The sequence below is a fragment of the Diceros bicornis genome, chromosome 24 (assembly GCF_020826845.1).
Source record: "Diceros bicornis minor isolate mBicDic1 chromosome 24, mDicBic1.mat.cur, whole genome shotgun sequence".
Lineage (NCBI taxonomy): Eukaryota > Metazoa > Chordata > Mammalia > Perissodactyla > Rhinocerotidae > Diceros > Diceros bicornis.
The window spans coordinates 9,352,021-9,370,148 of NC_080763.1; the positions used below are offsets into that span (position 1 = coordinate 9,352,021).

The 18,128-nt window shown below is 42.3% G+C and overlaps 1 protein-coding gene across 2 annotated transcripts in view; it reads right to left on the minus strand.

Moving 5' to 3' along the window:
• Nucleotides 1-18,128, minus strand: part of RTN1 (reticulon 1) — a 226,972-nt gene that overhangs the window by 7,542 nt on the left and 201,302 nt on the right. For both annotated transcript variants that reach the window (XM_058567039.1, XM_058567040.1), the window contains 3 exons: nucleotides 4,305-4,512; nucleotides 1,687-1,825; nucleotides 139-208 (listed from right to left, as the gene is read on the minus strand). In XM_058567039.1, coding sequence (XP_058423022.1) covers nucleotides 139-208; nucleotides 1,687-1,825; nucleotides 4,305-4,512 — 417 coding nt within the window. The remainder of the gene's footprint in view (nucleotides 1-138; nucleotides 209-1,686; nucleotides 1,826-4,304; nucleotides 4,513-18,128) is intronic.

Consider the following 18,128-nt stretch of genomic DNA (forward strand, 5'->3'; position numbering starts at 1 on the left):
AATGTTTGCACTCAGGGCTATCTGGCATTTGTTCCTGGGAATCTATTAAAACAAGCTAAGAGCTAACAGCCCAGGCAGCTTTCTGCTCACACAGTGTGTGAAGGAAGACAACACGCTAACACACTCGTCTGCCCTTACCCATGAGCAGCAGGGTCAGCCCGTTGAAGAGAGCGCCCACGTACGTCAGGAGCCACATCAGCACTGCAAACTGGAGGAGGAAATGATGATCAGAGCTTCTACAACCATCCTGATGGGTAAGAGTCTCATTTCATTGACTTTTTTTTAGATTAGAATTTGAGGCAAAATACATCATGGTTTCAACAGGAAATGTGAGAGCATTTAAAGCTCATCACAGAATTACTGAAAGAGGATCCAGTCTTCACTGCTCTGGGAACGCTTTGGATTTCTTTGTTCTAAGACTAGAGAGACTTAATGAAATAATAATCTATGGCAGGCGTCAGCAAACTATGGCCCTTGGCCTGTTTTTGTATGGGCCTATGAGTTAAGAATGGATTTTTACATTTTTAAATGGGGGAATAAAATAAAAACAAGAGTAACATTTCATGATATGTGAACATGATATGACATTCAACTTTCAATGTCCATAAATAAAGTTTTATCAGCACACAGCCACAGTCATTCATTTACGTATCGTCTTTGGCTGCTTTCCTGCTACGATGGCAAAATTGAGTAGCTGCAACAGAGTGTGTGTGGCCCACAAAGCCTAAAATATTTACCACATGGCCCTTTACAGATAAGGTTTGCCGACCCCTTCTCTAGCCCACAATTCTTACATTACAAATATGAAGAGAAACGTCACCTTAAAAGCCCTAAGGTAAGTAATCATAATCTCCCTGCTGTGTCTCTTCAGTCATTACTTGCCAAGACCTTATTCCAGTAAAGCACCTTGGGGGTCCACACCGTATCACTCACTTTTCCTTCTGCCCTTCCTGGAACAGTAACCGAGCAACCTCGGGTACAGACCCTGCCCGGTGTGTAAGAAGAGCTCTGGGAGCACAGGGAACTCACGGCAACCCCATAGGCTCCCCACCCCTCCGCTCCTGCCCCTGCCCAACCATGATTGATTGACTTCAGTTTTACAGGTACATCACAGGGCTGTCAAGGCAGCTTGTTCAACGAAACCCAGCATGTCCAACGAGAGCACAGGAATAACACCCGGGACCCGAGGTCCCCCACCCTGCAGGGGCTCAGTCTCACGGCCCACACTGTGTAAGGACACTTGGATGTCTTACTATTAGCAGAGCCCAGAGTTTCTTTCAATGAAAAACCATGTATGTTTTTCACATTTCCCAAACTAGATTTTTATTTTAAAATTAATTTTAGGAAACTGGCTGAGGAATTGAAAACGGTAAGGGGAAGCAACTTGGTGTGTGGTAAAAAGGATAGAACTACAAGCTGTGTGACCTGGGTTTGATCCCAGCTCGACCAGTGACTCACTGGGCAACCTCGGTCAAGTGTCTTAGCCTCTCGGAGCCACACTTGTGGCATCTGTAAAATGAGGGGATTAGACTGGATGAGCTCCATGGTGCCGCACAGCTGGAGGTGTTCTGACTCTAGAATATAATTAACACTTGCTTTTTACTCTCCATTACATGGTGGTTTATATTATACCTTTCGAGAAAACAAAACTCAAGATGTTCAAGTGAAGGGCTTAAGCAATCGTACTTTTAAGGAATCCACCAGGTCCTGGACGAGGAAGAGCCTCCTCAGTTCTTTAAGCGTGTTGTTCACGTAGAACTGCAGGCAGTCCGTGTACTTCTGAATCTGCTCCTGAGAAAGGGTGATTTCGAGCTCCAGGTAGGCCCTGTCAACAGACCACCCACAGAGAGCTCCATCAGAGGGACCACGAAACACTGACTTTTCCTTCTCCCCCTCTGAGGACAACAGCCAGGCCATCCTGGGGGCTTTCTGCCAGCGAGCAGGCTGCAGGGCACCATACACCCCCGCCGCTGCTGTGCTGGGGACGCAGGGATCATGTCGCTTAGTGGGGCGCTGTGACTGTTTCCACCTCTCTAATACAGCCTTAAGGTGTGAGCTGATAATACAGAGCCATTGGCGGGGACCAGAGAGCAGCCAGTCCGAAGTCAGCTCATTGCTGAATCCTCCATACATCCCTGGCCCGCCAGGTAACTGTGAAAGTCCTCATTGCTTTTTTGGCTGCGTGGAGATGAATCCTCTTTTTAAATAATTGAGATATCTGAAAATCCTAGCTGCCAACTATTATTCGTCATCAAAACTTTAATATTTCATGTTTGAATTCTGGAAAATACTCCCAGGTTTTATCTAGAGAGCTCTGAAAACTCAAGTGACCCTGGGCTATATTAAAATGTTCATGGTTCTATGACAAGGAGTATTTTTAGTAACTGCATTTTTCATTTTTCATTTGTTCAAATGGTTAAATGTAACTCTTGGGCACATACACCAGGCTCCTCAAACAGTCCATCCTCCTGCTTGGCCATGCTCCCTCACAGAGGTCCATCCTCCCTCTCTCCTTCCCTCCCCCTGCTCTGTTTTAAGACAGCGCCACATTGTCTACTTAGAGGATATTTCTAGAGTTCTTACAGAGTTTACCTAACTCTGGGAATTGAAATGAAAAGAGTAAAGCTGTGATGGCTTGAGTTTTAGGAAGTTTATGTTCCTCCCCTTTAGAAACAAATAGAAAAATAGTGATTTGTCTAGATAGTATGTTTTGATTCAAAATGTTCTCTGAGTCTGATATTCCTTTTACTGAGAAAAACAACTTAGCCAAAGGAAAGCTTTATATTTTAAATTTCTCTCCTAAAGGAAGAGAAAGTAGTTGAGCTAATTGTAGTTAGACTCTTGGTTCTGCACTGGGTATTGGAAGAAATGAGCCAAATGAGAGCCATGTTTCCCCGCAAGGGGACAGCCTTGGGGCCAAGAACGAGGAGAAACCAGCTCGCTCAGATGGCTGAGGGCGGAGGCTGGGGCAGGACAGGGCTCTACAGGTGCCAACTCTGGTCACAGGCTGGGGTCACTGAGGTAGGCGTGGTATATACCCCATAAGATGACACGCCACCTCTCCACTCTTCCCACCTTTGGGGTGGGAACTTGCACGGCCAAATTATAGCCCAGAAGACCCATTTACTCTGCATTAGAAGAAGGCCAAATACATCCCAAGGGCAAGAAGGCTCAGACTGTGCCTGGTTTGACACTGAGGCCAGGACCTCGAGGCTGGGAAGGGAGGTCTGACACAGACTTTCCCCTTTTGTCAACAAGCCCCCATAACACAGGCGTCTTTTCCCTTTAGGAGCCTGGTGCCCTGAGGCCTTGATTCAGCTGACTGGTGAGGCGAGCTGGAGGATTCAGAGGCGTCCCCGGGAATTACTGGCGCTGGCCCAGAAGCCGCTCTGCAGCAGCATCTACGTGTCTCATCCAGCAGTCAGGACTGTCCCTCCGCTACAGGAGGCGAGGACACCCACAGGGGAGCCTGCACTCTGGGGCCAGCACCACGGGAGCATGACTGACAGCCAGTGCTGAAAGTCCCAGGGCTCACAAGCTGGAGATGGGAGACAAACTGGGGAGCTGGGTGGCACGAAACTTGCGGTGCTAAGACCTCCCTCTGCCACATCTCATAAATCCTCCTAGTGCACGGCCTTTCTTTCTCTTTAATTTCCTCCTCTTCAGTGTTCATTCTAGTCAGATTTCCCCAGTATAGAAATGCAGAGGAGGGCACATTACAAGACTATTCACAAACCTTGCACCCCTCAGAAGGTTGGCCCTTGGGTATTAAATTTCCAGAGAGAGCACAGAAATAACAATCCAAACACCCTATTCCCGGCTCTGCACTATTTACTGGCCAAGTGACCCTGGGCAAGTCACTTTACTTCTTAGAACCTCAGTTTTCCCACCTGTAAAAAGGGATTATAATACCCTGCCTTCTTCACAGAGTTGGGAGGATTAATTGTTGAGACACTTCTTAAATTATAAAACACTGTACACCTATAATGGATTAAAATTACTATTAGTAATAACTAAGTATAAAATATTAATATTAAATATAAATTACATAAATTTATATTAAATATAAATAATAAATATTTAATTAGTAGTAACTCAAATATAAAAACTCAATAAAGCAATAAGCGTTAGAATTGACTTTTAGAAATTCACCAGAAATGTTCGATATTCAAAGACAGAGTGTTGAAGGAGACTAGAGGTCTGTTAGGTCTCAGAGAAACACGACCCACGTGCACCGGGGCTGAAACAGAGGCAGAGGGAAGGAGCCCAGCCCTGGGCAGGGCTGGCCCGGCGGGGGTGCTCACTTGAAAGGGTGGCCCTCGTCGGTTTTCTGCACGGCTTGTAAGACAGACTTGTAGATGCGGAAACTGATGGTGGCCGAGAGCGCGGCCAGGGCCAGGTAGGCGACGACGCTCACGACGCTGAACTGGGTCAGGGAGAAGAGCAGCAGCAGGAAGCTCCCGAACACGATCCCCGTCTGCTTGATGTCCCTCCAGTAGAGCAGGTCAATCGCTGTGGGGAGGGACACAAGCACAGGCGCGTCAGCACCGGCAGTGCCGGGGGCGGGGGGGGGGCAGCTGCGCGGCGCATCCGCAGGGCCGAGGTCGCCGCGGGTTCTCACCCGGCCTTCCACTCCAGACACAACGAGCAGACGCAGGGCCGTGCCCAGGGCACTCACTGTCATTCCATTTTATTCTGGAAGAACCTTTCCATCACTGAGGGTAGTTCATAAATCTACAGATGAGAAAAGGCCGTTGAATCTCCAGGCCCACATCTCTACCAGCGGATCTCACTGGGCCGCACCATCTGTACGTGGGGCTCAAATGATGTGACTTTGAATCAAAATTGAAAATACACAGGACTCTGAGAAGTACCTGTCCTCCTCTTTTGGATGGCATTGATGCCCTGCTGACAAACCTGTATTGCAATGGTGGCCTGCAAACGTGTACATCAGTCACTCAAATGTCCCTGCTGCTGAGAAGGAGGGGCAGCCTTGAAAACAGGGAAGCTGGCTTCAGCAGCACGGCGGCAGACCCGGAGACTCCAGACAAGGCCAAAGGTGTCTGAAGAAAGCTCCAGCCTGCCTCCAAAACTGGAGGATCAGTGGCTGTCTCAAAAAACCCTGCAGCTGACATTTGGGTTAAATCATTTTGTACAACATGATTTGTTCACTTACATTCTGTGATTTAAAAAGCCGGAATTCAAGCTTGAAAATCTACGTCACCTCTATCATTTAGTTATTTCCCTCTCAATTTAGAAACAAAAAATTAAATTCAAAAGAATAAAGCCATGATGCTTCAAATGTGATACAAAATCAAAACATTTAGAATACTGTAGTCACCAGATTATGAAAAAAGCATCAATGCCCTGCTTAAGAATGTATGCAAATTTATTCTCCAACTAGGCAAGTAACAAATGTTTTTTTTAAATTGAGATACAATTGACATATAATATTGTGTGAGGGGTTGGTTTGTGTAAGGTGTGTGACGTGTTGGTTTGATACATTTGCATATTGCAATCTGATTACCACTGCAGCATTAGCTAACACCTCTGTCACATCACATAATTATCATTTCTTTTTTTTTGTGGTGAGAACATTTAAGATCTAGCCTCTTAGCAACTTTGAAGTATTTAATACAGTATTGTTGACAATAATCACTATGCTCTGCATTAGATCCCCAGAACTGATTCCTCTTCTAATCGCAACTTTGTACCCTTTGACCAACATCCCCCCATCTCCCTCACCCCTTAACCCTCAGTAACCACCATCCTACTGTCTCTTCCTACAAGTTTGGCTTTTTTCAGATTTCACAAATAAGTGATATCATACAGTAATTGTCTTTCCCTGTCTGACTTATCTCACTTTGCATAATGCCCTCAAGGTCCATCCATGTTGTTGCAACAAATGGTTTTGATAGAACGTTATGTCAATTAATTTTCAGAAAGAGAAAATAAGACACAAAATTTCCCTCTCGCAACAGCTGAAAGTGGCAGTCGCGCACCCTGCCAGCTTCATGTGCAGGTAAACGGGAGGCCCCCAGTTTACAGAGGCAGCTGCCAGTCACCTGCTCCCAGGAGACCAGAGGCGTCCAGGGTGGAGAGAGCGGGGCCGCTCCCATCACACTGGCAGGTGGCTAGCTGAAAGAAGAGCGTGAGAAGGTCCCACAGCCTCGTTACAACCCTGACGCTGTAGAGGGGACATAAGGAACGATGCAGAGCGTTACCCGTGACAGCAGACCTACCTCAGGCTGGCTGGGAGTGGATCAGGGGTTTGAAGGCGGGGAGGCTCTTGTATAACAGGCTGAAGATACCCCAGCCATCTGAAGCTGGAGAGAGAATTCCCCTTTGAGCTATCTGCCATCCATCCCCTCTACTCCCCACCCACCACCACCACCTAGTCCACCAATGGCATTAACTCAGAAAGGTTACAGTAGTCGGCCATTTCCTTGGGCAGAAATTTGTTCCCTTTCCTGTACAACACTTCTGCAATGTAGGAAGTAGAGGAGAGAATCACAAGCATGTTTGGGGGTTAAACAAAGATTTTTTTTTTCCTCTTTTGAGTTAGGCTGATTCTACAAGCAGGTTTCCAGGGGCAAAGGAAAAGTTCTGCTGCTCCAAAGCCTCTCTTCTCCCAGCCCCAATCACCAGTCACAGTGATTAACATTCCACTATTAGAAATTCATTCCTTTGGATGAATCCTTTTTATCTTCAAAAGTTTTGTCATCTTTTTTTTTTTTTTGTGAGGAATCAGCCCTGAGCTAACATCGATGCCCTGGGCTAACATCTGATGCCAATCCTCTTTTTTGCTGAGGAAGATTGACCCTGGGCTAACATCCATGCCCACGTTCCTCTACTTTATATGGGACGCCACCACAGCACGGCTTGACAAGCAGTGCATCTGTGCGTGCCCAGGATCCGAACCTGCAAACCCCGGGCCGCCGCAGCAGAGTGTGCACACTTAACCGCTGCGCCACCAGGCCGGCCCCCTTGTCATCTTTTTTTAATGCAAAGATCTGAGAAGGGGATAATGCACTAAAGATTAGCTTGTCATTAACAACAAAATTTGAATGAGTTCAACAAATGATTTTCCTTTTAGAAGAGTTTGTTGAGAGCACAGCATGAAAGTAATAATTCTTTTTAGGTAGAAAAGAGGGATCTTCTGGAAGACATGACACAAGAAACCCTGGGACCCTGAGGGTAAATGACAGAAGTGGGAGAAGAAGAGATCTCCACAGAGGCTTAGCTCCCCCGCGGCTGAGCAGATCTGGAGACAACAAATTGAGGTAAACTGAGGCCTGAGTCTAGACCAGCAGGGCTGCAGGCCCCTGGGGGTCTGGAGCCTCCTATTTATTCTGTTTCATGTAGGGGAGGGGCGAAGGGCAATAAAAAGGAGACTAAAACCACCATCATCTGCAGTGTTACCTCTCCCACATTTGTTCATTTATTCACTATCTATTGAGCAAGAACCAAGTGCTAGGCTTTGTGCGAGGTGCCAGGGATATCAAAATAAATGAACTGTTAAAAAATAAGAAAACCTACATGCAAATAAATAAGTTGTAATCCTCTGTTTATGATGCCCACAGATTCACACGGCAGACACATTTGGAAACAAATACATCACAATTTGTGCTAAAGGGGGTACTCATTAGGGCCAGGGGAGGCCAGGCTTACCTGCCTCTGAGATGAGGTGAAGGGGCACAGGAGACCCTGCAAGTAGTTTTCATGCAAAGGGGAGACAGAATTTGCTGTTTTCAAGTGAATCCCCACTTAACGAATTGCCTAACACCTGTTAAAAATGGTGTGCCCTCTAGAGAAGCCTTCTGAAGCCCTGGACCCTGTTCAGACAGCCGGGACTGGCAGGCACCAGGTATGTGCTTTACGTGAAGACACTGTGGGCAGACAGCGTTAACTGATAACTGAGCAACATTAGTTTGGTTTAGGTCATGACACAACAGGTGTTGTAATCAACTTGCTAAGATTGCTGGAGGTTTCTAATTAGGAGGTTAACAAAAGATTTATTTTAAAACATCAATGGGTGTTGATTCTGGGTACTTTGTGACATGATTATCTATTTACATAGATTCTGAAATGTTCAAAGCACTGTCAGATATTACCTCATTTAAACCTCACAATAAACTCCATTAGACAGGACTATAGCAGGCGAGGAAGCTACAAGGTAAGAAACTTGTCTACTGGGCCAGCCTCATGGCATAGTGGTTAAGTTCGGCACTTTCCTCTTTGGCGGCCTGGGTTTGTGGGTTCGGATCCCGGGCTCGGACCTACATCACGCGTCAGCCATGCTGTGGTGGCGACTCACATACAAAATAGAAGAAGATTGGCACAGATGTTAGCTCAGTGCTAATCTTCCTCAGCAAAAAAAAAAAAAAAAAAGGAAACTTGTCTACTGACTAGTTAACAGGAGAAGCAAGATCAAATCCTAAGTTTGACGCTTTTTCCAAAACAAAACAGTTGCCTCTCTTATGTTATATGGTTATATGTCAAATGTCCCCTAAAGTATGTAAAATTAGTTTGGGCAACCTGATTATATTTAAATTTGCTTCCAGAGCTACATATTTAAAGTGAAATTTTTTCTTTAAGTGAAAACAAGTTATTCTCAACAGTAAACAGTTACAGGTCATCTATTCATAGAGTAAGCACAGGGATGAAGAGATCATAAAATTTTGTTCCTGTTTTTCAGGAACTTAAGATCTAGCTGGGAAGATTGGACATTCATTTAAAAAATGCTGAATCAATGCCAATATACCTTGTTGCTGTGAAAGGTGGCAAAAGTTGAGTTCAAGGAAGAGACAGTACTGGAATCGATGAAGGAGAACGTGGGATGGTTCGTGAATGTGGCGAACAATTTGTTAGGGAGATGGGGTGGATAAAGGGAAATATTATGAAGAATTTGTCAATGAGAACGGTGACTAATTAGCTGTGGGAGAAAGGAGGCAGAGCTAATTAAGGATGAAAGCAACATTTCAAAGATGGGTGACTGAGATTAGTATCACTGACAAAAATTGAGAATCCAAGGGTGAACTAGTTTGGGAAAAAGCGGACACTTGTTTTCAAACCTCCAGGTTCTGACATGATGACATCACACAGGACATTTTGACACAGCCCGGGGAAGAGATGGGATAGGGATCATAATGAGATGAGGCTGACAATTACTCACACTAATTTTTTTTTTTGCTGAGGAAGATTCACCTTGAGCTAACATCTGTTGCCAATCTTCTTTGTGCTGAAGAAGATTCGCCCTGAGCTAACCTCTGTGCCAATCTTCCTCTATTTTATATGTGGGTTGCCACCACAGCTTGGCTGCTGACGAGTGGCACAGGTCCATGCCCAGGAACTGAACCCAGGCCACTGAAGAGGTGCATGCTGAACTTAACCACTAGGCCATAGGGCCAGCCCCTTACTAACTTTTTAAAGCTAGAAATCAAATGATTTGTTTTTCTAGGCTTTGTCACAGTAGCCCTGAGTTAAATGGCCAGTAATATCATATTCCTATGATATTCTGATGAATATGTACAGTAGGTAATTGGAAATGCAGCAATGAAATTTAGTAAAGGAGGCTGAATATTTACATTTGAGTGTATTCTGAGTGGAAATGATGATTGAAGCCATGACAGTGGAGGAAACCTCCAAGAGAGGAGACACTAAGGGATGCAACTGGGGATGAAGCCTAGTTTAAGATTCAAAGGAATAAGTGAAGCTTTAAAGAGAGTCCTGTCTGAGTGTGAGAATGGATACCCCAATAGTGTGGGTTATGGCAGTCAAGGAGAAGGAAAGTGCCCAGAGGAAAGAGGTAGGCTACAGTGCAGAATGCTGTAGACATAAGGAGGGAAACGAGCCCCCTGGACCTGGAGACTGCAGGTCTCTCATGAGTTGGCAGAGAGGTAGGAGTAGTGAGGACGGAACCACATTGTGAAGGGTTAGGGAGGTGGTGGGAAGTTCAAAGAAAGAAAGAAGATGGTAAATAAAATGGTAGTTTGGGGAGTAATAGCAACAGTAAACCTTTAGGTTGAGCAAAATCTGAGACTGTCAGTGGGAAGGGAGGAGTGAGGATTCTGGAAAGAGAAGATATTCGATTGAGCAAAGTCTCTGAGAAGTGGGGAACGAATGGGATTAGTCACAGCTCTTTCTTTTCAAAGCAGGGAGCAGAATGAAAGGATGAGTAACGAGGGAGGGACATGTCGAGAAGGTATGGGCGTGGCTACAGATATGTGTTGAGGTCGAAAGGGAACAACATAAAGTGGCTTGAAGTGGCTTGAGGTAGATTCACTCAGATCTTCCCTAGAAAATGAACCCTGAGGTATTCCTGAGTCTGAGGGGGCTGGGGTAGGGCTTGAAGAGATTAAGAGAGGTCCAGACCCACGTCGTTCAGTACAGTAGTGATGAGCCACACTCCATGTGGCTATGAGCACTTGAAATGTGGCTAGTCCCAATTGAGATGTGCTGCCAGTATAGACTACATATCGGATTTCAGACTGCGTTCAAAAAAGGACGGAAAGTGTCTCATTAATACTTTTTAAACTAATTTTTTGTTGAAAGGCTAATACTCTGGATAAGCCGGATTAAATAAAATATATTATCAAAATTAATTTTACCTGTTTTTATTTTTACTTTTTAATATAGCTACTAGAAAATTTAAAATTACATATGTGACTCATTATATTTCTATTGGATAGCGCTGATCTAGAAAATACAGTAAGGATTCACAAAGGAATGAATAAAAGGACTGCCAGAAAGTAAAGAGGGTTTGGTTGAAGTTAAGGATCTCTAGTGGATCCACTCAACAGGGTTAGAGGCCGGGTGTTCTGAGCAGCAGACGGTGGGCTGACCCAGGGCTGCATACTGCCACAAGGAGCACGGTCAGAGGAGCTGAAGATCCAAGAGGGCAGAACTGAAATGAACAACCTCAGGCTCAAGCTGGGAAGGACAGGGAGTCAAGACCCTTGGGAACTGATGGGCTGGGAAAAGGGCAATGGCTGTGTGTGGTCAGAGTGCCAGCAAATGGCCTGAAGCTCTGATGATTCAGTGGGAACGGCAGGAAGCGATGAAGTGTGATCAGAGAAGAGAATTTCTGTGTACACAATCTGCTGTGTAAATGCCGATTTTTCACAGTTTAATTTTTCTTAGAGTGATGTAAACTTGTGTAGGAAGCTTTATAGTACTGGATCCAGAAAAATGGGTATTTGAAAAAAGTTTCCTTAGAACCCACATAAAAAAAATATAAGTAACTCTGTAACTGCAACAAATGACCCCAAGTAGTCTTTGGGTACAACAAAGTATATAGCTTTTCTCTTCTTTCAATATCCTCCTAATGCAGAAAGGCCAGGTGAGAGTTTAAACATCGGAGGACTCATTTAGTAAGCATATTCCCTAGGACAGGTAAATTACTGTATTGCTTTGCCAGTTATAAAAATTAAAGTTACTTTGCTAAAAGCCCAGGAGTAATGCATTGGCTTTGAAAGGAGAGGTCAGTGCCTCCTATCAATTTGAGAAATGGACTGGGCTTGGTGATCTCATCTTAGTCCCCAAACCACAAGTGGCAGCACACTGCAGCCTGCCTGGGGCTGACTTAGAACTAATTCGGTCAAGGGTGAACTGGCAGATGATGGCAGATTTGAAGAATCCTAATCTCAAATGCTGAAATCAGTGCTACCCCCATTTCCATAATCCAACCAAGAATAGAAAAGAAAAACAGGAGAAGTAATCCAAGGTTTGAATTAAGAGCTACATGGAAACAAAATCCTATGTCAAATTTCAGCAAAGAAAGCCCTTTGCTGCAGTCCAAAAATTTTTAGTTTGGGAAACTACTTTAAATGTATTCAATTATATGATCCAATTGTGGCTGCAATATTCAGAAAGTTTATTAAAAATGTATGAACTGAAAAGATAGTGGTGCAGCTATTCATATTTTATTTATAAGGCAAAATGTGGTATAAGTGGATAATATAAATGGCAATAAATTGTGCACAGTTACCTGCATTATTGCACCATATTCTTAAATGTATTTATTTATATTCCATCTTGGTTCAGAAAAGATTTCAGGCAACATTACACCACTTGCTAAGTGACAAGTTAATGCTACTTTTTAAAAGGCCAAGTGAGAATATGTGAGAAATTCTTCTTCATAGATAATATCATTTCAGCAAAAGCATTGTTGAAAAATGACATGCTATTGACTTTTATTAACTTTCTAGAAAGCTTCATATAATTGGCTACAATAACTGACTACCTTGTGAAAAGGATTAGAAGCCTAGAAAAACCTCAGTTTTTTGCAACCCAGTGTCCAAAGCAGTGATAGAAAAGCCTGTTTCTCTGACAGATTTTCATGAGGCAGACAAAATATCCCCACAGTTAACAGAAACAGTGGTAACTTCCCCTACTTTAACTTTCTCTCATTTGCCATCAAACTGGAGAAACATAATGGAAAAAGATGTAATAAAATGCTTTAAACATACACAGAGACCTTCAAAGACAACACCTTCCAGTCAACCAACCCCCGAGTGTCACTTGCTGTGAAACAGTCTCCTACTCAAAGGCAAACTTGAAACAGTAATCCAGGAGCTCTGGGCCCAGAGCAGACACTGCTGGAGGGACGTCTGCTGACAAGACACCTGCAGTGATTCCACGTTCCAAGCTCTTCCTTCCCATCTCCTGAATGCAGCCAATGTGACTGTCAAGAGAACAATGCCAACACTATCATTTCTGGATGTTTCAATTCTGTGGATGTTTTGAAAGGGAAGATACATTAAACCTGGTGCTTCGTGTAGATAGCAAAAGAGCACAGCATTTAATCCACATGGATCATCCAAATGAGCTTTGGCAGAACAACAGAAAGTGAAGGATTTGATTGCCAAAGCCATAGCCAGTAACAAGCGCTGGTACTTTTCCTCCATGGGAGACAAAAGCAAACGCCTTCTTCTAACAACTGCCCTTGAGATTGGACCAAAGGCAAACACTGCTTTTATGCTCATGAAGCATTTCTCATTTTCCTGAGTTAACAGCTGAATGTGATTCCTGTTTGCTAGTTCTCTCCACGCTGCCAAGTTAACACAATGATGCTTAGGCCCTCTGTCACCTTGGTGGGGTAGGCCTGGCCAAGAAATGAAACAGCCAGTATTTAAGACAGTGGGCCAGCTCCTCTTCTGCTGAACCTCCAGCAAATGAGCTCATTCTAGTATCAAAGGAAGAGATGACCAGATGGAGAGAAAGACAGGCTTTGGGCATGTGGTCATGGAGGAAGGCACACAAAGATTTTCAAGGTATTGAATAATGAGTATCTCCAGGTGCTTTTCCTCTCTTTAAGCTTTCTGACCAGATCACAACACAAAACTCTTCATTTGGTCAGTTGGTCATCGGTCATAATTAGACACAAAATCTTAAGTCTGGGCCACACCTTCTTAAACTCCATCAATGTGTCGGAATAGAAAAGAACCACGGAGGTAGACAGCTGTTGGTTCTTCTTTAGAAATGAATATATTTAGGGGCCAGCCAGGTGGTGTAGTGGTTAAGTTTGCACACTCTGCTTCAGCAGCCCGGGGTTCTTGGGTTCGGATCCTGGGCACGGACAGACCTACACACCACTCATCAAGCCACGCTGCGGCAGTGTCCCACATAGAAAATAGATGAAGACTGGCACAGATGTTAGCTCAGTGACAATCTTCCTCACCAAAAAATAAAAAATAAAAAAAAAGAATATATTTAAAATTAAAGGCAAAAATGTTTCTTGAACTAAAAAGATGTAAGACAAAGAAAAAGAATCTCTCTCATTGAACCTCTGTTCCATTCAATAAAATACTACATCCTTCCTGACTCCTGTCACCACTAGATTGGATCTGCAGTTTGGTGAAATGTTTCTGAAAGCAGGAGACAAAACATGACCACATTTGAAACACGCCCTTGTGAAATGAGCGGAACTGCAATAAATTCCAAAAATTAAAACCTGTTACATATTTGTACTTTTCATTTGTTCAAAATTAACACCAGTTTGGGCAAAGAACTTGTAAGTAATGCTTGAATTATTTTCTCCCCTTTGGCAATAAAAGGAATAGAGAAGGATTTAGGATTTGATTTTGTGAAACAAGATAATTTTGCTCAGATTTAACTAAAAATATAGCTCAAACATATTTGGGAGAAATAGAACTCTATACTTCTAATCTCTGAAATTCTTAACAAATTTATCTTATTTGAGATATATGCTATACATTTGGAATACAATTGTAATTACCAAGGTTTTAATGTAGTTATTGTCACCTAGGTAGAAGATGGCTTTTAAAGAATTATTAATATCAAATTTTTAGCTTTCAAATAGTGAGCTTAATTATAAGGCAGTCTTGTTTCTTGAATGGCTGTGTGTACTTTCATAAGAACTGGAAAGGTGACAATATATAAATATTACCTCATGGCCAAATATGCACACAACTTAGGAGATCAGGTTGAGAAGGATGGGAAACATGGTGGAGATGTACATTTAATATTTCTGAAAAGAAAGGTGATATTCCAAAAGCTATTCACCCATGTTAGATTTTGTTTGCTGGATTCAGTGGATTTTAGAATTTAATTCTATTATAAGCTAATTTAAAATATATTAATTACTTCACAGATTCTGTTCCCAAATGTATTAACTAGTCTAAAGATGAAAAAGAACGGAGTAAAGAATATCATTTCAAATATAAGGAGAAAGTGGGAAGGAGGGAGGCAAGGAGGAGAGAGAGAAACTTTAAAAATGATAAAGAAGGGCCTGCAATCAGGATGGAAGATTTCATCCACAATCCCTATTGATAAATAGGAATCAAAATGCTTTAGTCACAGAGTATCAGGAACACTATTGTTTTTTAATGAAAGAAATATTAATTCATGGGAATCTGAGAGAAATCACAGATTTGCAGACGGGGATTTGGAACAGCATTTTTGTCAATCTTTCTCACTCATGGTGGGTCTTCCTTAAAGAAAAAGACACTGCAGAGAGTCTATCTGTACAGTCTAAAATCAAAATATGTAATTACAAAATGATTCTAACCTACTGATGTTTATCATAGTCTTTCTCTTAATTTTAGGAAGGAATAGCTCATACAGTAAGAAAATATGCATTTGAAGTTCAGCAATTCTTTCAGCGTCGTGTCAGTTTCTTCCATTAAATTATTTCAAACACCTTTTGAGATATGTACAATCTTGTATTATAAAAGGTATTTTGCTGCCTACCTAGCCCTCTAGCTTCATTGTATATGGTATAGAGATATTGAACAATATTCCACAAAATATTGATTAATTTCAGGTGTAGGACATTGGGTGCTTTGTGGCTTTCATCTGAACCTCTCTTTGTACAAACAGAAATTTTCATAATGTGTGTGTATCATTTTTAGAAAAACAATAAAGCCATCATTCTCTCCCAAAACTTTGAAATATTCCCTTATAAAGATTCTCCTGAAAATGACAATACATTATGAAAAAGGAGAGTTTTATTTTTCAAGGAGTAATAACTACGTACAATTGGTATGTTATCTGTATAATAAGAGTTTTCTTTCATTAAAACAACATCCCCAGATCCCCAGCTAAGCCAGTTTTCCCACTGGATCTCACTAGAATCTGCAGAGAGGGACTTTGCAAATTATTTATGTTGTAATATTTGTATAGTATTCTAATAATACTGAGTACAAATAAAATGCTGTTTTTGATAAAAGGTGATATTGGTGTGCCTTTATGTTTATGTGTAAAATTGTCTTTACAAAATGCCATTTTCAAAATACAAACATCTCTTTCAATTCCTGTGGCTAAAACAAACATTACTTCTGTGTATTCTGGGAGGCTTGGCTGTTTCCAACCAGCACCTTTCAGAATACACTACCCCGAAGAGTGTTTCCACAGAGCACTGTAAGCCAGCATAACATTTTCAAAATATTTTCTGTTGTAAAAAAACAGAAATATCTTAGATTATATTCTCTGGTAGGTGTTTCTCCTTTCAATATTTTACATGCCGCCAACAGAGTCAAGTGGGAGCTGACCACAGCCCCAGGCATGAGACAGGTATCAGCCCATCCTACCCCCAAGCGTCCTGCCAGGTGAATTTGTTGAGTATGGTGATATATGGAGAAAACAATCTTGAGCACAAATGGAATGATACAGATGAATGGTTTCAGTCAAACTCTTCCCCTGCCACAGGACCATCTGGATTTGGGTAGACGGTAGAGGAGCTAAAAGAGCAGGTCTGGGGATCAGACTGCCCTGCGTTTGGGACCCAGTTAAGTCCTAGGGCAAATTACTGGCCATCTCAGTCTTAAAATCCTGTTTCTTCCTCTACAAAATGAGAGTAACACAATAATCCCACGAAGCCTTAATTAAAGTAAGACATGTAACAAGAGCTAGGACGGCAACCGGCACACAGATGATATCGCTGGAGAATTTAGGATGATGCACTGATGATGATGACAACGGCATAAAGTGGTCAACATCACTGCCTAAACTTCGCTTTGTCTTTACAGCGAGACCTATGTGAAGATATCTCAGAAGGGAAATGAGTTCACTTTCTGAACTCAGTGTTAGTAAAAGAGGCAGTGAGTGCTGAGATGGGAAGAGTTCTGGATTTGAAGCCAAGAGTCACCTTTTACCACTCAATTTGCCACTTACCGAAAAACCTGGGACAAGTCACTTGACGTCTCTGAGCCTTATGGCGTTCAAGAGTAAACTGAAAAGCTCCAATGAGAAGATGTTTGGCAAAATGAAAACTGTAAATATGAGGGATTATTAAGCCCACACAATCACTATTACCTAGATAATTCATATTTATAGAAAAACCATTAAGGAAAAAAACATCTAGCTCAGAGGCAGATGGTACAGCAGTGAGAAGCGAGGGGCTCTCGGCTCAACAGCCTCGGCTGGAATCCAGCCTCGGGCATTACTAGCTGCGCGCCTTGGTGGAAGCCTCGGTTCATCACCTGGAAGATGGGATGATGATAAAACTTACACGTCATGAAGTTTGTACAGAGTAAAGGCAATGATGCAAATAAAGCACTCAGTAAAAGTGCCTGATAAACATTAGTATTGTTGTGGTCTGTCAGATTACTATTTATATATGTGTTTTATTAGGTTATTGTTTATTCTCGTTTTGTTTTCATTGAGTAGAATGGGCTTTGGCTTATTAACCAATATTGGTGGCAGTTATTTTTTTCAAGTGGAAGGAAAATCTATGTAATGTAGTATATAATGTGGACTTTAGTCTCTCTTTAGACATTCTCACTTATAGCTGAATATATATTAATAAAATAAATATAAGGTTCCTTTCCCATGTGTACTACAGTTCTCGTGACACATTGTATTAGTTTCAGTAGAGTATTCATGAAATATTCAATGGACCGCAATTTCTCCATGGAATGTTTAATAATACGGAGGAAACCTGAAGCTCACTTTCCTTATGCCCTTTTCCAAGCAAAACTTTCACCTCGGAAGACTTCTGGAGGACATTTGCAACAATGTTCCACTGACTTCTGTTAGCTGCACTCAGCTGTTCCTCGCTCACACTCATGTCATCGTGTGTATCCTGGACCCTGCTCTGCTGGTCTATGGATTGGGATCACTAAAAATTGACACACTAGTGGCTTCAATCCTGATTATGTATTAAACTTACTTGAGGAGCTTTTAAAACATACTGATATTTGGCCCAATTGAAGCAGAACCTCTGGGGGTGGGGCCCAGACATCCTTTGTGGTCTTTAAAGCTCCTCAGGTGATACTAATGTGCAGCCAGGGTGAAAAACAACTGTTTTTTGACAATGAGGGAACTAAAGTGAAGAAGATACATTGAAAATGCTAAACAAAAATCTTGTTATATATTTAGTTCTCTTTAGAAAAGTTCTCCAAGTGGGGAGAAAAAGGAATAATTTACTTCCTACCATTTCTATTTTACACCTATAAACCCACTTACCCAGTTATTAGTCAATTTTCAAGATAATGGCTTTGTTCTATCTGACAAAAGGAAATCAATGGTATTGAAGACTACCAAAGGTCACTGGGTGTAAAAGACCTTCCACGATCTGGCATTAATCTTCACAGGTAGCTGTATATTGGAAATGAAAACGATGATCTTCAATGGACAAATTATGGCATTTTGTGTTATTTTCTGAT